This window comes from Marmota marmota, unplaced genomic scaffold, assembly GCF_001458135.2.
Source record: "Marmota marmota marmota unplaced genomic scaffold, marMar, whole genome shotgun sequence".
Taxonomy (NCBI): Eukaryota; Metazoa; Chordata; class Mammalia; order Rodentia; family Sciuridae; genus Marmota; species Marmota marmota.
This window is the reverse complement of record NW_026000079.1, coordinates 6,967,660-6,987,587: the sequence shown is the minus strand read 5'-3', so window position 1 is coordinate 6,987,587 and position 19,928 is coordinate 6,967,660. Positions and strand designations below refer to the sequence as shown.

The 19,928-nt window shown below is 35.0% G+C and overlaps 1 protein-coding gene across 3 annotated transcripts in view; it reads left to right on the top strand.

Moving 5' to 3' along the window:
- Vps45 (vacuolar protein sorting 45 homolog) overlaps positions 1 to 19,928 on the top strand; it is a 52,356-nt gene that overhangs the window by 7,673 nt on the left and 24,755 nt on the right. For all 3 annotated transcript variants that reach the window (XM_015503027.2, XM_015503026.2, XM_015503028.2), the window contains exons 4-13: positions 596 to 675; positions 2,511 to 2,579; positions 2,694 to 2,831; positions 3,284 to 3,394; positions 5,828 to 5,962; positions 6,361 to 6,474; positions 6,888 to 7,055; positions 16,295 to 16,453; positions 16,666 to 16,773; positions 17,814 to 17,935. In XM_015503027.2, the coding sequence (XP_015358513.1) occupies positions 596 to 675; positions 2,511 to 2,579; positions 2,694 to 2,831; positions 3,284 to 3,394; positions 5,828 to 5,962; positions 6,361 to 6,474; positions 6,888 to 7,055; positions 16,295 to 16,453; positions 16,666 to 16,773; positions 17,814 to 17,935 (1,204 nt within the window). The remainder of the gene's footprint in view (positions 1 to 595; positions 676 to 2,510; positions 2,580 to 2,693; positions 2,832 to 3,283; positions 3,395 to 5,827; positions 5,963 to 6,360; positions 6,475 to 6,887; positions 7,056 to 16,294; positions 16,454 to 16,665; positions 16,774 to 17,813; positions 17,936 to 19,928) is intronic.

Genomic DNA, 19,928 nt, shown 5'->3' with positions numbered 1-19,928 from the left:
TTGTACATGTTCCTTGCAATTCAAAATATTCTTCTTTCCTTGTACCTATAAATTTGTAAGTGGATATGGAGCCTTATTTAGATGTCTCAGTTTCCTTTTGGAAAGAATAATTAAGTGATGTGGTATAGTTTCATTGGATGTTTCTTCTTGTGATGCTAGCAGCTGTAGATAAACAATGCTTAGATCCATCTACTGATTCATTAGGGGCTGGAAAAATTGATGAAATTCTAATTATTAACATTCTTTCTTTGTTTTTTAGATGGAATACTTCCATAAAGAAAATCTTTCCTAGTTTCTTTTTTGGTTCAATGTCTATATATAATAGAGGATAAGAGCTTATTTCTTTCCCTTTAGTTGTTATTTTCAATGTAATAAGTTGGTTCCCTGACATCCACCAGTCATAGCCCCCCTTTTTTAGTACTGTTATTAATTTATTTAAACACCTTTATGCTTCTCATTCCAATTTGAAGCAGTGTGGTTTGGCATATACCACAATATGTATCAAACATTGCTTGTTCATTAGGCTTTAACTCTCAGGCCCATTTATGTCTTATTACAGCAGAGATGATCTTGCACACTCATGTGTCTGTTTCAGATTTCAGTAATGTGATCAGCAAGAGTGATGTGAAGTCATTAGCTGAAGCTGATGAACAGGAAGTTGTGGCTGAGGTTCAGGTAAACATGTTGGTCCTGTAACACTGTCTTATTTGGCCCTTTTAAAAGATCTTACTCTAAAAATAAGGTGAGTTGGAGTTGTAGCCTAGAGGTTGAGCACTTGCCTAGCAAGTGGTTGAGCACTTGTGAAGCACTGGGTTCAATCCTCAGCACCACACCAATAAATAAAGATAGTGTGTCCATCTACAACTAAAAAACTTTTTAAAAATAAATAAATAAAAATAAGGAAGGTGCTGTCTCAATTTGGGACGCTATTGACTAGATGGAATAACTATGCCAGACTCTACTTATATTCAGAAAGTTTGGAAGAGGTATCAAATTGGATAAGAACAATTAAAGGAATAAGTAAAAAGGAGAGAGGGCTAATGAATTGATAGGAAGAGTTTCACTGGGTTGAGGACAGTCAAGTATGTCCTATGTTAGTTTTATGAACCACACTATAAAAATGTTCATCAACAGGACTATACTTAATGGGAAGAGAATAACAAGAATGGTTGTGAATGACATTTCTTAAAGTTCTGTTTGTGGTTATTATTCTTTGGGAGGTAATGGATGACTTTTGTCATTAGGTTAAAACTTGGAAACTCCTAAACGTTCATTCTGCGTGCTATATAATACAGCACTAAAAAACCAGGACATATTATATTACCTTTCCTTCTTGAATACTTTAGTATTCTTAAATACATTTATCACAAAAGTGTGAATATATTTATCATCTAAGTGAAAAATATTGTCTTCAGGGGCAGCAAATAAATTAGTTTTGAAATTTTTAGAAGAACTGCTAGGTGAATTGCTCTTTTTTAATATTTTTGGTACTGGGAATTTAACCCAAAGGTACTTTACCATGGAGCTACATCCCCAGTCCTTTTTATTTTTCATTTTAAGGCAGGGTCTCACTAAGTTGCTGAGAGTCTCACTAAATTGCTAAAGCTGTACTCAAACTTGCAATCCTCCTGACTCAGCCTCCCAAGTCGCTGAGATTATAGGCAAGCAACACTATGCCTGGCTGATAAATGAATTTTTCAAATGACCAATTTTTTTTTTTTTTTTTGGATACTGGGGATTGAACTCAGGGACACTTGACCATTGAGCCATCCCCAGCCCTATTTTGTATTTTATTTAGAGACAGGGTCTCACTGAGTTGCTAAGTGCCTCACTTTTGCTGAAGCTAGTTTTGAACTTGTAATCCTTCTGCCTCAGCCTCCCAAGCTGCTGGGATGATAGGTGTGTGCCACTGTGCCCAGCTAAATGACCTATTTTAAATCATATTCTTCCTCATGAGAATGTATTAGCCGGGTGGAGTGGCCCTCGGCTGTAATCGTAGCAGCTTGGTAGGCTGAGTCAGGAAGATCAAAGGTTCAAAGCCAGCCTCAGCAACTTGGCGAGGCCCTAAACAATTTAGTAAGACCCTGTCTTACAATAAAAAGGGCTGGGGATGTGACTCAGTTTTTAAGGGCCCCTGGATTCAATCCCTAGTACCAAAAAAAAAAGGGGGGGATACATTAGACAGCAAAGCTCTTTTTAATCTGAGTGTAACTTTGTATATCCTATAGCAGTATTTTATTTTTACTAATTGATATGTGTATAGAGGTCTCCTGAAATATAATGTGTATACTGCTATGACTTTTGTTTTTTTAAATTCATCATTATTGCTGGTGGTTTATAATTATTTTAATTCTACCACACTGACTATTGTTACTCAATTTTTATTTGAACATTTCATATTTCTTTATACCTGGGTCTTACCATTTGTTTATATCATAGTATTTTATCACATATAATACTTGTGCTTTATAGAATTCATGGAATGACTCATCTTGATGCTTTATTTACAGGAATTTTATGGTGATTACATTGCTGTGAATCCACATTTGTTTTCCCTCAATATTTTGGGTTGCTGTCAGGTAGGAAATGAAAGGATTTAAAAAATAATTTATTGGGTGGAGTTAATTCCGCAATAAATTGGACTTGTAAGAGAAATAAAATATTTTCTCTGAATGTATGTTTTTAACACAAAGGGTCAAAATTGGGATCCAGCTCAACTATCCAGAACAACTCAAGGACTGACAGCTCTTCTTTTATCTCTGAAGAAGTGTCCCATGATTCGTTATCAGCTTTCATCAGAGGCAGCAAAGAGACTGGCAGAATGTGTAAAGGTATGGCATTCCCTGTCCCTAGCTCCAAATCATCAAGGCCATTTATTTCCCTTTTGTATTTTAGAAACCATCAGGAATATTTTCTCTACAGCCAAGGGGAGGTTGATATGTTAGGTTTACTGGCAAAGAAGAATGTCTATATATAATTCAAAACAAAAAAAGCAACAAATTAGAGCTAAGTTTGGATTTAACCTAACAAACATTCACAAGCTTTTTGGATAAATGACTGGTAGAGTTTCAAGTCTTAAGCTCTTACATAGTATGCTGCAAAACTTGTAAAGTTTAAAAAAAAAACAAAAAAAAACCCTTGTAACGTTTTAAAATCCTTTTATGGAAGGCCTATGAGGGTATGAAGAATGGCTAAAAGTGGTTTTATTTATCAATTTTCTATTTTTACCATCTCTATCTACAGCTAATTAGTTGTTCAAACCTTCTCTCTCTCTTACCTACAGCAAGTAATAACTAAAGAATATGAGCTGTTTGAGTTCCGGCGGACAGAGGTTCCTCCATTGCTACTTATTTTAGATCGCTGCGATGACGCCATCACTCCATTGCTCAACCAGGTGTAGAACCCTTTGTTAGCATGATATAAGGATGATTTTAAGTGATTTTCATCCAACTGCAGACAAAGTCCCTTCACTTGTCTCCTTTTCCCCTCTGTTCTTGTTTCTTTGCCTAGTATTGGTGTTTTGGTATCACTATTTTTCCAACCACAGTCACGGTCACTCCCTCTTCCGCCTCATCCTTCCTATCCCTTTCTGCCACTAATCAAGGATTCTTGTTTGTTTGTTTGTTTCTTTGTTGTTGCTTTTATTAGAGCATTATAATTATATGTAGTATTTAGTTTAATTTTGACAAAACCACGCATGTAAGGAATTTGATTTTAATCCCCATTCCCCCTCCCTCTTCTTTCCCTCCTACCTCCTCTTATTTTCTCTCTTCTCCTCTATTGATCTTTTCTTTCTTTATTTATTTTTGCCTAATCATGGGTTCTCATTTCCAGTGTTTAATTCTATATGCTCTTTTCCATTATGATTGTATTGCCTTAGTGTAGACCCTAATCTGTTATAGAAACACTGCAATAGTCACCTGTTTGGTTCCTTTCTTTTAATTTCTTTTCACTCTAATATATTCCACAAACACGATGTTATTGAATTATTTTTCCTAAGCCCAATTCCAATCCTATTATTTCTGGCCTAAAACTCTTTATTGGTTCCTATCTGCCTGCTGGGTTAAAACACAACACACACGCACCCCTGACTTTGGCATACCAGCTTCTTAACAGTGTGTACTGAACCTCATATAAAACTGATAGCTCACTGCTACATAGACGCCACATGTTTTCTTGACATCTTGCTTTTGCTGTGGCCACTGTCTAAACTCTGAAATGTTTGGAATACCTTCTCTTCCCATCTTTATTTTTCAAAATTTTCTCCCTTAAAACCACTCAAAAGTCACATAACATCTTTTTGAAGACTGTTATTACTTTTTTATTCAGACAGGTTCTTTTATCCCTAAAATCACTGTGGAACTGTGTCTCCACTGTATCTGGACCTGCACTGAGTTCTGTCTTTGGTTGTTTTTACCCTTCCCTGGATTACATGATCTGTTCAGGCAAACTGTGTCTCACCAGTGTTTATTTTCTTTCAAGTAAAAGCACAGTTCCTTGCACTTAGTAGGTGCTCCATGAATAATGACTTTGGATTTATAAGGAAAAGCAGAATCTGTTTCAGTTTCTGCCCAGCTTATAATGTTGATGCTAAGAGAAATCTGTAGCTGTGGAAACTTCTTTATTGTATAAGATAATCCTGTATTTCTAAAATTGAAAGTAACATATGTTTACTAAAGAAACCTTTGATAATATAAAAAGTTAGAAAGAAAAATAATTGCCTATAATTCTGTCTCACAAAATAAAGCAACCATTTGTTCAACAATTTTCACTAAGAATCTATTATGTGCCACACACTAAACTAAGTACTAGAGATAAAAGGTCAGGAGATGCAGTCTCTGCCTTCAAAAAACTCAATGGCCCAATGAGGAAAGCAGAAAACACATGGCTTTATTACAGCGTAAAGTGGTGTGGTAGAGCCAAGTACGAAACATGACATTATACTTATTTTAAATGCCCTAATGGAACTTGCTTTATTAAAGGTTCCTTTGGCAAATGTTTTAGGAAATAAAGCACCTTTTTTGTTAATTTATAAGTTATTTATTAATAAATCTAGTTTGTTTGAACTAAAATATATTTATATAAAAATTTTAGCATTTGAATTCTAGATTTAAAAGATAACATGCTGGAAATATTTAGTTTTATGTAATGGACTTATGACAGAAGTAATCCATTCTCCATTAGTGGTGAGAAGGCAAAATTTGGAAGTGTTTTCTTTTCAGTTTTACCAGATGAATTTACATTTGAGTACCAGTCTTCTTTGTAATTTGTACTAGGTAAAAATATAAAACAAAGTGGATTGAGAGGCAAGTTTTCTGAATATGCCAGTGTTTTGACCAACTCACAAGGTTTCTTCTGATAATATTAGTGTTCCCAGGATAAATATAGCATCTCTCAGATCTGCAAGAACACACTTCTCGTGCTGCAGAAAACCACAGAAGCATACAGGAAATGGCACAGCTTGTCACTGCAGTACCGATATAGCCCTGTCTGTGAAGCCAAAAATATACTCAATTCACAGGCGAAAATTAGAGCTAATGATAAATATAATTTGTTTTCTTTCTATCAAGAATATTAATCTTGTTGTCTTTCTTCCAAAAGTGTGAAATCTAAAAGTATTTTGACTTTTAGGTGTTTAACCAATTAAAATGATAATCTTAATGCTTATTATAGCATAAACTATTAATAAAATTTGAACAAAATAGAGAATCTTCATGTAAGCAGACTAGTTAATTAAGAATGTTATCAATTTTACTTATTTTCCTGAATATGTACTATATCCATGTTTTGTTAATAACCAGTTTTTTTGTCTTAATTCTTTATTTAGTGGACATATCAGGCCATGGTTCATGAACTACTAGGCATAAACAACAATCGGATTGATCTTTCCAGAGTGCCGGGGATTAGTAAAGACTTAAGAGAGGTGGTTCTGTCTGCTGAAAATGATGAATTCTATGCTAATGTAAGTGGTGTTAAATTTTTAAAATTTTGTTTGTTTTTATGTAACAAGGTCAATATTGACTTGTTAGAATGGGGACAAGTATGGAATTTCATGTAAAAAAAAATGATAGAAGCATACCACAGATAGGTTGCATCTCAAGGGAATGCAAAAGACTTGGATTCTGATCCTCTAAAATAATTTTTTTCCATAGATATCACATAGTTATTTACTTCCCTCCCTTCCAGTGGCTCTTTGTGAGAATAATAATGGTATTCATCACTGGTGTCCTGGCTAATGTCCAAATTTGGTAATTAAAATGGAATTTTCCCTTCAATTCTGTATTCAGGATTCTTTTTCACTTCTTTTAAATTATCTGAAAGACTAGTTCATGAACTGTCTTCCAACTTCCTTTTTCACAGAATATGTACCTGAACTTTGCAGAGATTGGCAGCAATATAAAGAATCTCATGGAAGACTTCCAGAAGAAGAAACCAAAAGAACAGCAAAAACTAGAATCAATAGCAGACATGAAGGTAAATTGAATACACACGTGGTTGACTTACATGTGACACTTTGGAATTATTCATGTAAACAAGATTCTTGGAATTTCTGGGCCTGATTTCTATCTTGGTTCATCTGGTTTTGTTGAGACATTTTCTGTAACGTGTCTCTTTAGTAAAAAATATAGTGAGAAGTTCATAATAAGCCTTGTGCTTGTTTCTGTTGTTTAGTCATATTTGTATTCTTTAAAGACTTAGTCTATTGCCATACATCAGTTTTTCTCTCAAGCATCACAAAATGTTGTATGATAGAGAGCTGTAGGTGCCTTAGCCTGTACAGAAAAACAACTCCTGGATTTTTTAATTATTATTATTCCTTCTTCATATATGTCTGTTCTCAGTCAAAAAGTAACAGAACCTTTCCTCTTGCTGTTTTATCATGGCAGGCCTTTGTTGAGAATTATCCACAGTTCAAAAAGATGTCTGGGACTGTATCAAAGCATGTGACAGTGGTTGGAGAACTGTCTCGGTTGGTCAGTGAGCGGAATCTGCTGGAGGTTTCAGAGGTTGAGCAAGAACTGGCCTGTCAAAATGACCATTCTAGTGCTCTTCAGGTCAGTCCAATTTGATGAGCACCCACTATGTGTAAGACACTGTGCCAGGCAGAGCAAGAGATGCAAAGGCAAGTACCTTCTTCATCAACGTGGAATTCCATTTATCAAGAAGTTAAGACAAGGACACAAATGAACACCATTAAGATAGATATTATAAGAGCTACAGAAGAAGTATAAAGTGCAGTCCCCAAGGTTCAGTCAGTTAATTGAGTATTTATGAGAGCAGCCTCATTAACTAGAAAGAGCAGTAGACTAGAATTAAGTTCTGGATATTAGTGTTTGGTTTACAACTTACTGGCTTTGTGACCTGGAGCTATTGACTTAATCTCTGAGCCAGTTTTCTCATTTGTGAAATGGATATAATAATACTTGTTTCACGGGGTTGTTAAGAAGACCTTGACAGATAAAATGAATTATCTAAGTTTTAAAAAAATTATTGAAGATTGCTTTTCATTCCATAACATGTGAATGCCTCTTATATGCACATACTGCTATGAGGATCTAGGAGTACAGAGATGAATAGATACCATCCCCTTCTTCAATATGCTCATATTATGGGAGGTAAGGAACTATAATACCATGCAGTAAGTGCTATAATAGTGGTATTTCCAAAAGAGTTTGGAAATACAGAGGAAAGACAAGGGTGAGGCTTGTTAAAACTTCCTAGAGAAATGTGACATGAAAACGGGGTCTGGACAGCTAAATAACTAGGAGTGCACCAGGCCGAGCAAAGGGAGGAACATTCTCAGCAAAGAGTATGCAAACATGGAGGGGTGTATGTATGAATAGAGTGTAGTTCAGTGTAACTAGTGTAGGAATAGATGCTGAGGAGAGGTTTTAGATAAACTAGAAAGACATATTAGGGTTAATTATGACCATTGAAATGAGGTTGAGCTTTAATTTTAAAATGATGAGAGCTACCAGAGGATTTTAGAAGAACAGTGACATAATCATACCCTGACCTCAAGAAATTTATAGTCTATTATAAAACTAAATTTATAGTCTGCTATAAAACTAAGCTAAAGCCAAAGAAATAAATAATGTTTATTATTAGACAAAACTAAAGCACAAGAAATAAATAGTGTTTCAAGATAATATTTAATTAAGTTAAAATTATGATACTAACTATAATAGGATTTTAAGTTATTAGGAAGACTTTCTTAGTGAGGGCAATATGAAGATGAACCAAAAGAATGAATAGAATTTAGAGGAGGATTTCAGTCAGGAATAACAGCAAAAGAAAAGATGCATAAGTATGCAGGAAATAATACATAGCTTCACTTGTTGAGAGTGGGCGTGAAAGAGAAAGAGAAGATGAAGTTGGATTGATAAACAGGAATCAGTTTATAAAGAAGCTAGTAAGAGAAGTTTATATTTGCTGAGATAGGTGAGAGATCCAGTGCAGATCTTATGTAGAAAGTTGATGTTATGAAGGCAGGTTTTAACCTAGTGAGGATGCATTACGGTGAAAAAACTGAGAGGCTGTAGACTTATCGTGATATTAATGACAGTGTATAATAAGGGGAGATCTAAGAGACATTACAAAGGGAGAAAACCATTAAATGACAGATTGGATGTAAGGATTGAAAGAACAAATCAGACGTAATTCTAAGGTTCATGAGTTAAAAAAAAAAAAAATGTGTTGTCCCCAACAATTAATTTAGGAGTGAGTCCTTTGGGAGATAATAATTTCTAAGCCACCTGTAAGAAGCACATTTCCTCAATAATAGGATTTTATATGCTAAAACTTAGTTTTACTTTCCCCACTGCAATTCTACTTGATTTCATAAAATAAACCCAGTCTGGTATATCGGAAACATCACAGGCTTTGGAGCCAGGCTGTCCTGGCTGGTATCTTATCTCTACTTGCCAAAGTTTTTTGGGAAAAATTTCTTACTTTGTCCAAGCATTAAAGATAGTGATTTCAAACTTTCAGATTGTTATAAAGAATCAGTGTGATAATAAAATGTTTCATATATGATAGGTGCTTTGTAAATATTATTTCCCTTCCTCTAAGCATAATATTTTTTGCATGGTATAATCAAAAGAAGGAAACCCACCTATGGGTACTCTGTGTTATATCAAGATCTTTATTGAGATTTTTAGTTTTTAGTTTTAAATTTTTAAAATGTTTATCAGGATTTCTCAGAAAACACCTTCATTTTGAAAATTACAAAGTTGCTATTTGCTTTATATTTTATTTTTATGTAAAGTGCTTCTCTATCATTGTTTTATTTTGTCCCCGTGTTTCTAAATCTTCACAAAGGACTCTGTTCTTTAGACTGACATTATTTTAATAGTGTATTAACTTTTAACTCTTAAATAGATGATATAAGTATTTGGTAAAAGAGGTGTATAGTGAAAACTGAGTCTGTTGTTTTATATGCATCCTTTCAGTTCTCCATGTATATGCAAGGCTTGGTGTGTGTGTGTGTGTGTGTGTGTGTGTGTATGTGTTTTAATTAAAATGTTACCATACTAGACACAGAATTCTGCATTTTTTAAAAATATTTTTTTAGTTGTTGATGGACCTTTATTTTATTTGCTTACTTAAATGTGGTGCTGGGAATCGAACCTACTGCCTCACACATATGAGGCGAGCGCTCTACTGCTGAGCTACGACTATAGTGCCCTACAGTTGTTTTTTTTTTTAACTTTGTATCTCAGAGACTGTTTCATATCAGAACCTAAAGTCTCCTTCATTTTAATCACTAAATAGTATCTTTTATAAAAATGTATTAAAATCTATTTTACCAGGGCTAGGGTTGTGGCTCAGTGGTAGAGCGCTCACTTCTCAAGTGTAAGGCACTGGGTCAGATCCTCAGCACCACATAAAAATAAAGTAAAGGTACTGTGTCTACCTACAAACAAAAAATATTTTTAAAAAAACCTGTTTAACTTTGCCAATTTATTTTAAACAACCCTACTAATAGTTTTTAGTTGTTTTATAGGCCTAACAGAAGTGTTCCTATCTTTATCTCAATAAAATGAGTTTTCTGCCTCTTATTAAATAAAAACAAAACTTTTTCCAATAACCAAATATAATTTTTCTTATGTTTATCACTTGATTTTTCCTTTTAAAAGGATAGAACCAAATTTAGCCAGGTGTAATGGTACATATCTGTAATCCTAGCACCTTGGAGGCTGAGTTAGGAGGATTGGAAGTTCCAGATCAGCCTGAGCATCTTAGGGAGACCAGTCTCAAGATAAAATTTTTAAAGGGCTGGAGGTGTAACTCAGAGGTAGAGCATGTCTGGGTTCAGTCCTCAGTGTGGAAAGGAAAAAAAATGTCAAAGCTTTATCACTAGCCAATTTCAGTGTCTTTATTTGTATCTCTCTATCATATGGAAAGCAGTTAGAAAAATTATTGTAATTCCTTCTTTGAAACTTTGTTCACTTTAAAAGTAGATATTTTAAAATGTGAACCTGATTTCTGATCTACTTTTTATTTCTAAAACTTATCTTTTGAAGACTTTCTTGTCCAGGGTATTGGAGTTTTACGGTAAGCAGTGGATTCGGACTCTCCCACCATAAATGATTTCTTTGGCGACATGATTTAAATAGTCTATAAAGGGAACTTTTGTTTGATAGTAAGTAGATGCCAGGGGCCTGATCCCTAAATGGCTATAGCATTCCTTGGCTTGACCTTAGAGAATAATACGTCATGAAGCAATGAATTGAGGTTTTGAGTAGAGATGGGTTGTTTTATTGAGTAGTAAGTATATCATGGTTAGAAAAAGAAAAGCTCATACATTGCTAAAAATTAACCTATAAATTGCTGCCCCTTCTATCCTACAGGTTAACAAAAATATGATTTATAAAGAATTTTACCAGAACCAAAGTGCAATGTACTACTATTGAAGCACATTCATATTCTCAAAAAAAGAGATTGATTTGATTAGTAATGAAGATTTTTCATATCATTAAGAGAAACATCTGCAGAAAGTGAGCAATCCCCACCCTACTCCCACAGTCCCACCCATGTTGTCATATCACAACTTTTTATTTGAGAGGAGGAACTGGTCTATTTTATATCCTTTTTTCCTGATCTTGCATGAAAGATCTCAAATCATACTGTTAATGACACATGGTAAAAACTCAATAAATATTTATTAGAAAAATGAGGAGAATGAATCCTTTTTGAAGCAATATAGAATGATGGCTTAAAGCTTGGACTTTTGATGACTTCAGTTTGGAAATGATTCTTAACTACCCTAAGCCCCAGTCTTTATCTCTAAATGTGGGGAAATAACAGTACTTAATTCAAAGATTGTGGAGAGGATATAATGTGCTAATATATGTAAACACTTATTATGTACCAGGTACTTAAAATTTTCAACAAATATTGTCACATTAATCATAATATTATTTGATGGTACATTCTATTTTCATTCTGGGATTTAGAACATGTTTTTTTAATCCACAGGTGACTTTGGATCACTCCCCACTTTCAGAAAGGTTTTTCTGTAAAATTATAATAAAACTGCTTGGAACACATTGGACCATTTTATTTTAATCAATTAAGAGTAAAAATGACCCTTTTTTCTCTAAACCACCACTTAACCAGTATTTCAGAAATAATGTTGACCCTCAGGAGATCTACTAGAAAGCTAAATTTTATGTTAGCTAGTCATTAAGAAAAATAATACTGACTCACATGTATTTATCAGTCAGTAGTATTGGGTTCTGACTACTTTCTATTATTTTTCCTAAATAAGCTCTTTATTGTTCTACAACACTGCTAGATCAGACTCATTTTTATCAGATCAACATATTGAATACCTCTGCCAATTTCATCTTCATACCCTAATCTATTATTATTATGATGATGATGATTATTATAATACCAGGGATTGAACTCAGGGGCACTTGACCACTGAGCCACATCCCCAGCCCTATTTTGTATTTTATTTAGAGAGGGTCTCACTGAGTGCGCAGTGCCTCGTTTTTGCTAAGGCTAGCTTTGAACTTGTGATCCTCCTGCCTCATCCTCCCAAGCAGCTGGGATTACAGGTACACCACTGCACCTGGCCCTAATCTATTACTTTAATTACTTATTCATTAACTGTTTACTACATTATTGTGATGGTTGTTAGCAAGGAGGGAATCCTGTTCTTTAGGTTAAACTAAAGTGGCGAGGTGTGGGGGAAGGAGACTCTCTGATTACTGAGTACTCTGAAATTTGTATAATGTATGTATGTCATACAAAATTTTTTTCTTTTTCTATGCTGATTCATCAGTTTTAATAGAAGAAAACAAAAAGCAGTCAGCTAGAAACAATGAAAGAATCTCTAAATATTAGAAAATAATTGTTTTCTCATTATGAGTGGATGTTAGTGCCTTTTGGAAACTTTCCCTCTAAAAGACAGTATTTTTGCTTTTCTTTTCCTGTTTCTTGTTTAGACCTACACAAAGTTTTTGAATCCTATCTTCTTAAATAGACACTAATTTTCTGTTTTGCTCTTTATTCATCTATTGTCATTATGAGGCAGTGACCTTTTCTCTCTTGGTAGTTTCAAGACTTGTAGAAATTTTATCTATCGGTAGTAGGAATTGAACTCAGGGGTCCTCTACTACTGACCTGCATCCCCAGGCCCTTTCATTTTTATTTTTGAGACAGGGTCTCCCTAAGTTGCCCAGGCTGGCCTCAACTTGCAATCCTCCTGCATCTGCCCTAACCACCCTAACCCCGTTTCCCCACCACTACTCAACACTGCACCCCAACCAATAGCTGGGATTATAGGCGTGCACCACCACACATAGCAGCCTATGGAAATTTTATTGAGAAATTAGAAATTTTAAAATTTATTATAGAATTCAGTAATATTTCCAACATATAAATACTACCATATGGCACATACCAGGTCTGCAGTTAAAAGTCTCTCTAATTATTTTTCCTCCTCTTCTCTGGTTAGTACTCTGGAATCTCAATATAACATATGCCATTGTCAGTCAAGTTGATGAGTCAAGTAGCCATAGGGAGATAGTTTAAAATCAAAAGATAACATGGGATCAAGTCAGACAAAAAAAAAGCCCTGCTTTTTCAAGGACTGACATTGCTGAAAGAGAAGAAAGAACTCAACTTGTACCTACAGGTTTCTTCTCATGAGGAAATAGGTTAAGTCTAGCCAGATCGTGGATCTGAACCCTGAGTTGGGTTCTAAGAACTCAAAAGTAGGCAGACTAATCTACTCAAAGTAATCCTAGGTCAGATCTGGTCAAAGTCAGGGAATCTGCATACCAGTACCATATCTCAAGAAAATAGGAGTGGGGCTGGGGACGTGGCTCAAGCGGTAGGGCGCTCGCCTAGCATGCGTGTGGCCCGGGTTCAATCCTCAGCACCACATACAAACAAAGATGTTGTGTCCGCAGAAAACTGAAAAAAAAAATTTAAAAAAAAAAAGAAAGAAAATAGGAGTGGATTCTTTTATATTTTTTAATCTGTTCTAATTAGTTATACAGGACAATAGAATGCATTTTGATACATTGTGCACAAATGGAGGAGTGGATTCTTAAATGGGAAACAGAACCCAGAGTCAAGATCCAAGTGAAGGTAATTAGGAAGGAAGCAAGCAGGAAGGGTATTAACTGATTGCTGCAAATAGTCTTTAACTTTTTGATGCCAGTTATCTGGGTTTATAGTTACATGGGTATCTCATCTCAGATTTGTTTTAAAGTACAGAGACAGGTCAGCCAGAAATTGAGCAGATTATACATGAAAGAGTGCAAGGGCAGGAAATGAAACATTGTGCCTGTAAGAAAAGTGACAATAGCGATTCCAAGGTGGGATTTCTTAATGTTTTAAATTTATGCCCAGTTGATTAAAATATATGTGAAGTTGTACATAAATACTTGAAGAATAAACTGTACCCTGTCATATCTTTATATTATGATAGAAAATAGTAGAACACTTGAGCACGTATTTTAAATAAGTTATATTCCATTGTTGCTCTGTGGAAAACATACAACAAAGGGAGAAAAAATTAAATTTTCTTATGAATGTGGGTCTAAAGGAGAAATTTATTCCTTTTTTAGTCTCTTAAGGATGATGATAATGAAATATTAACCAGAAAAGCCACAACAGGAGTCCCTCTCAGAGAACTTTCTACTTGAGAGCTCCTGGGGAGGCTCCCATTATCATCCTCGTCGCTACTCGTTATGTACAGAGAGATTCTTAGACGTTGGACATGGCTGTTGTGGGACACCAAAGAATGATGTGTATGACAGCATCGTATACATTATAAAGTGCCACACAGACGGCGGTTGTCATGTCCTCAGAAGCCGGTGCCCTCCCAGTTGCTTGCCACTCTCACGTTCTTTCCTCTGCTTTCACATTCCTGTTCGGGATGACACTGCTTTCATTCCTTTATACCAATTCCAACTGTTACTGATTCTTTTGCAGATGTCACCTCCGTTGTGAAGTCTTTCCTGTTTCCTCAACAATCAGATGTACTTTATTTTTGTCTTTTCTCCCCTCCCCATGGCACTGATTTTCAGCCTGTTTTCTATACATATATGTCTGTTATAACGCCACATATTTGTTCCTGAAAACTCTTATTTTCTACAAAATCATGCATTAAAAATAAACAGATTATGGGAAAATACGGTTATAAGCAGACCACTTAAAAATCTAAAAAAATATATAGATCTATATAACTTTGTAATCAGAGCACTAATAAAAATTTGGCAATCCTAATAAAAATACTAACAAAGGAAATCTCCACTGGAATTTGCACATAGAAATTGAGCCAGTCCACATTCGAAGCCTTATTCCTGAGGTTCCTGTTTTCTTTAAGATCCAAGGTCTTGCTGGGTGCAGTGGCACATGCCTATAATCCCAGCAGCTCTGGAGGCTGAAGCAAGCAGGAAGATTGTGAGTTCAAAGCCAGCCTCAGCAAAAGTGAAGCACTTAGCAACTCAGTGAGACCCTCTCTATAAATAAAATGCAAAATAGGGCTGGGGAGTGGCTCAGTGGTGGAGTGCCCCTGAGTTCAATCCCCTGTAAACCTCCACCCCCACCACCAACAGATCCAAGGTCTTAAAGACATTTGCTTCTCATGGAGACTAATTTCATCAAAATTAAAAATACCATTTGAGGTAGCCTTCTTCATTCATCAATTTTTGCTCATCATTTTGTTTTGATTTTTAACAGTGAAATGTCTTTGAATCCTTTTCATTCGCACTTGCTCCTTCTCCAGATAGTTTAACAGTGGAAAGTGCAGCAACTCCTAAAACCAGATCCTTCCTGTAGAAAATACTTTTGTAGCATTGTCATCTTTTTTTTTTTTTTTCTCTTAAAATTTTGATAAAGCTTCTTCTTTAATCATCAGGAAGCCTGTCCATGCTGGAAAAATTACATGTGACTCAACATGCCTTCTGATATCATACCATTTTTACTGTTCTCGTAAAGCTAAAGTACATTAACTAGACATGCTTTGTAACAGAATGGATTATACTCATTTCACTTCTCTTTACCTCATTGTCTGTGTACTCGCTGAGGACAGAAATTGGCTCTAACTCATCTGTGTTTCCCTAACAATGCCTGGCATAGTGCCTGATGGGACTTAAAAAGTTTTTTTTTGTTGTTGATTTTTTTTTTTTTTTTTTTGCTTAAATGGAATTATTTGTTCTGTATAATAAATATAAATCTGTACCATATGGAAGACCCTTAATGTGAAAATGGAAAAATCTAAACATGTTTTCTTTTGGCTCCTTTTGCTATCTGTATCTGTACTTTAAGATCATAAATACTCAATTTAGAGATTGCATGCTTTACCATCTTGAGACATATTGTTACTTCTGATGTTTCTTGGGGATTAAGTTTAGTCCTATGTAAAATTCTATCAACTCGTCTCAGTGTTTAATCAAAGCAAAGAGAAAGCAGTAGAGTTGCAAGTCAGCTGCTCAATTCTGTGTGCTGTATTGACTAAAGTGGTGGAAAATAGTATCTATTCTTATTTCAGCAAGGAAATGATAACTTGGGTTATTAGAAAACAGGAACAATCCAGTATTAAATTAATTTTTTCTAAAGCAATTATAATGGGAATATATTTCCTTATTTAATTCTTATCTTGAGCAAAAGGCAGTTAATTTTCTATAGTTGAGACCTGGGCATTGTCATCATAGCCATCTCATGAATTCAGATGTATCACTATCGCTCAATAATTGTTAACTCTAAACCATTATACAAGAGATCACTCATGTGAAAGGGGATAAATATCAGTTCCTTCTTCCTTCAGAATGTAAAGAGGCTCCTACAGAACCCCAAAGTGACAGAGTTTGATGCTGCTCGCCTGGTGATGCTCTATGCTCTACACTATGAGCGGCACAGCAGCAACAGCCTGCCAGGACTAATAGTGGACCTCAGGAATAAAGGTGTTTCTGAGAAGTATCGAAAGGTAACCAACTTTACATGTTGAGCCCAGTAAGTAGGAACCGGTTCTGTCATATTCTTAGCACCAACCAATGATAAATCATACCATTTTTATTTATAGAACTGTATAATTCTGTCTTGTCATGTCTTCATTTCCTTAATAAAGGTATTTTTTATTAAATGGGCTTGCTGATCCCTAAGCAATAAAAGATAATTTCTGGTTTTTTCTTTCTATAGCTCGTGTCAGCAGTTGTTGAATATGGTGGTAAACGGGTTAGAGGAAGTGACCTTTTTAGCCCCAAAGATGCTGTGGCTATTACCAAACAGTTCCTCAAAGGATTGAAGGTATAGACATCTCTTCTGTGCTGAGAAACAGTCAAAGCCCCTAAGGCAGAAAGTACATGAACATGATCTTCAAATTAACTTCAGGAGTGCTGCTGGTTTAGTACTAGATCAGTTAAATGAAATTATATCAACCATCTCTTGAAAGCTTTTTCTTTCAGTGCTTTCCTGTATTGGAGTAGTATCAGCACTGGCTCAAATAGCCAAGCAGGAAATAGCTGAAGATATTTCCAGGAAGTACTCAAGAATAAAAAGACAAACAATTCTGTTAGTTACAGCTATTTTTCATATTCATTTGTTTATAATCTAGGATTTAGATAGTTTCTCTTTGAAGGACATTAAAGAGAAAGCAAACATTTTTGATCTTTTAAAAATACTAACCAAATTTTTTTTAATGGTCAAAAATTAGTTTTAATTTGCTAGCCTTTCTCATGTTTCCTGAAGTTTCTTTCTTTTTTCTTCCATGTTTACAGTCTCCTTTTCTACAGTTCTTTCCTTTCATTTGCTTTACTTGTCATTTAACATTTTCACAACAAAATGAGCAAGACTCATTAAAGACATGATAGAAGATTTAAGCAACTCCAGTTTTAAAATTCTTTTATAATAGTTAGCATTAATTTTAGTATTTTTATGAGATTGGAACATTTCTGATTAAATTTTTGAGTAAAATGTTTTTCTTTTTCTTTTTTTTTTGGTACCAGAGATAGAACCCAGGGACACTTAATCACTCAGCCACATCCCCAGCCTTTTTTATATTTTATTTAGACAGGGTAGCGATCAGTTGCTTAGGGCCTCGATAAGTTACTGAGGTTGGCTTTGAACTCACGATCCTCCTGCCTCAGCCTCCCAAGCCTGTGGGATTACAGGCATGTGCCAGTGTACCCAAAGAAATAAAATAATTTTTAAAATATCATAAAATTCCTATTTGAATTTATCCCAGGAAATATCTATTGAGTGTATGTCCTTTTCTAATGTGAGTATTATAAGCTGTTGTATTGCTAGTTTTCCCAAAATGACCTAAGAACCATTTTCCCCTGTTTTAGGGAGTAGAAAATGTATATACTCAGCATCAGCCTTTCCTACATGAGACCCTGGACCATCTCATCAAAGGAAAGCTTAAGGAAAACCTCTATCCTTATCTAGGCCCCAGCACACTCAGAGACAGGTAAGGTAACAAATATATTAATAATAAAAACCAGAAACACTCTGAGAATAGGACATTTAGAGTAATGATAGGAACAGACACCAAAGTTATGTCATGTCCTCCTTCCTCTGCTTGAGTTCTAATATTCTTTTTGTTTTACATATGTGAATATTAGATATGAATTCCCCTGGTAAGCCTGAAACATTTATGTACTTGGGAATAAAGAGACAGATGTTTTGGAGGGTCCCGATCCTTAATATTCTGTGTTTTAGTAGCAGACCAGTTTACTTATGCCATGTAAGGTTCAGTTCTATGGCATCTGGCATTTGGAGTTTCAAACATTAAGGCCAAAAATAGATCTGGGCTTGATTGCCATCCAGAGCAGGTTGTTACTATTTTTGGTGAGGACTGGACTTTGCCAAATGTGGCCAGCACACAACCTGAGAGACCTAATTAACAAAAGCCATGTGTTACAAAGGAGAAAGAGATAGGCTGTCTTTTAGTTGTAATTTCAATCCAGTAGGTAATAAATTTTAATAAATATAAAACATGTCCAGAACAATTTACTTATATCAGCCTGAAATTTTAAATATACACAAATTCTACTAGTTAAAAATACATTCCTATATTTGTTATTTGGACCGTATGTTATGCAGGACTTACTATATATAGCTGAACTCTATCGGGCAGTTTAATGTGAAAATTTTATATTAGTAGTATAATTCTTCTGTTATTTCAGCTACTAATAATCTAAGAGTCTTGGGCAGGGTAGTATTTTAAAAATGAATTTCTGAAAAGGGAAAATGTTTTGAGGTTCAGAGATGACTCTTTTATATGATGAAATATATTTCTTCACTCTGTCCCTTTAAAAAAAATTTCTATAATTTGATACAAAACAGGAAAAAAATCATCTTTTTAAAATCCAAGGTTGAAAGGCAATGTTAAATTAAGAGAGTACATTCATTCAAATAAATGTTTAAGGTCCTTGGCATCAAGATTCAGAAATGTCAACTAAGGGGGAAGAATGAATACCAATCCAAGATATTTGTCTGAGAGGATTTTCAAAAAAATGTAACTCTATTGTTGAGACTTTTAATTTGAATAAAGGAAAAATATTAATTTGCTTATGATATTTATATAAGAATTGCTGAAGAAGAAATCAGCTACTCATTGCTAGAGGGAAACCATAGGCTGGAAGAATATATTGTGTATGATTAGTGCACAACAACAAACCTTTCTAAGTTTCATGGTTCATGCCCAAACAAAGCTCAAAATAATGCTCTTCATCCAAAATACACATTTATCAATTGTTGGCATCTGTTAGCGTGTCACTATAGTCTAAATATGTGTATAGTTAATAATTCAATCACTTCACTCTTTTATACAGATGCTTATTTAATGCCTTCAATATGTTAACTGTTTTAGATGCTAGGGATACAGAAGTGGCAGGAAAGAAAAGATACCTGCCCTCAAGGAACTAAAATGAAGGAGACAGAGTAAATAAGTAAAAAAACCTAAGTGCTATTAGGATGTAAATAGGATAATAAGCTGCAAAGTATCTGTGGAAGTGGGGAGAACTACTATAGATGGAGAGAGCCTCTCTGTGGAAGTGATACTTAAAATGAGTTTTGAATCACAAGAAAGCCAGTCACATAATGATTAGGAGAAAGAGCATCCCAAGCAGAGGCAACACCAGATCACAGTCTTTGAAGAAAGGGAGAACTTGGTAGGTAGGTAAGCCAGAAGGAAGCCCTGTGTGGCTAGAGTGGAGTAAGGAAGGAGGAAATTGAAGAAGATAAATAGGAGCTGGATCACAGAGGGTCTTGTAGGCCTGGTTAAAAAGTTTTTGTTTAATTTTTTATTTTAATATATTATAGGAAGCTGTTGAAGAACTTGAAACATGTAAGCAATGTGAACTGAATTATGTTTTAAAAGTTCATTTTGTGGGCTGGGGATGTGGCTCAAGTGGTAGCGCGCTCGCCTGGCCTGCGTGCGGCCCGGGTTCAGTCCTCAG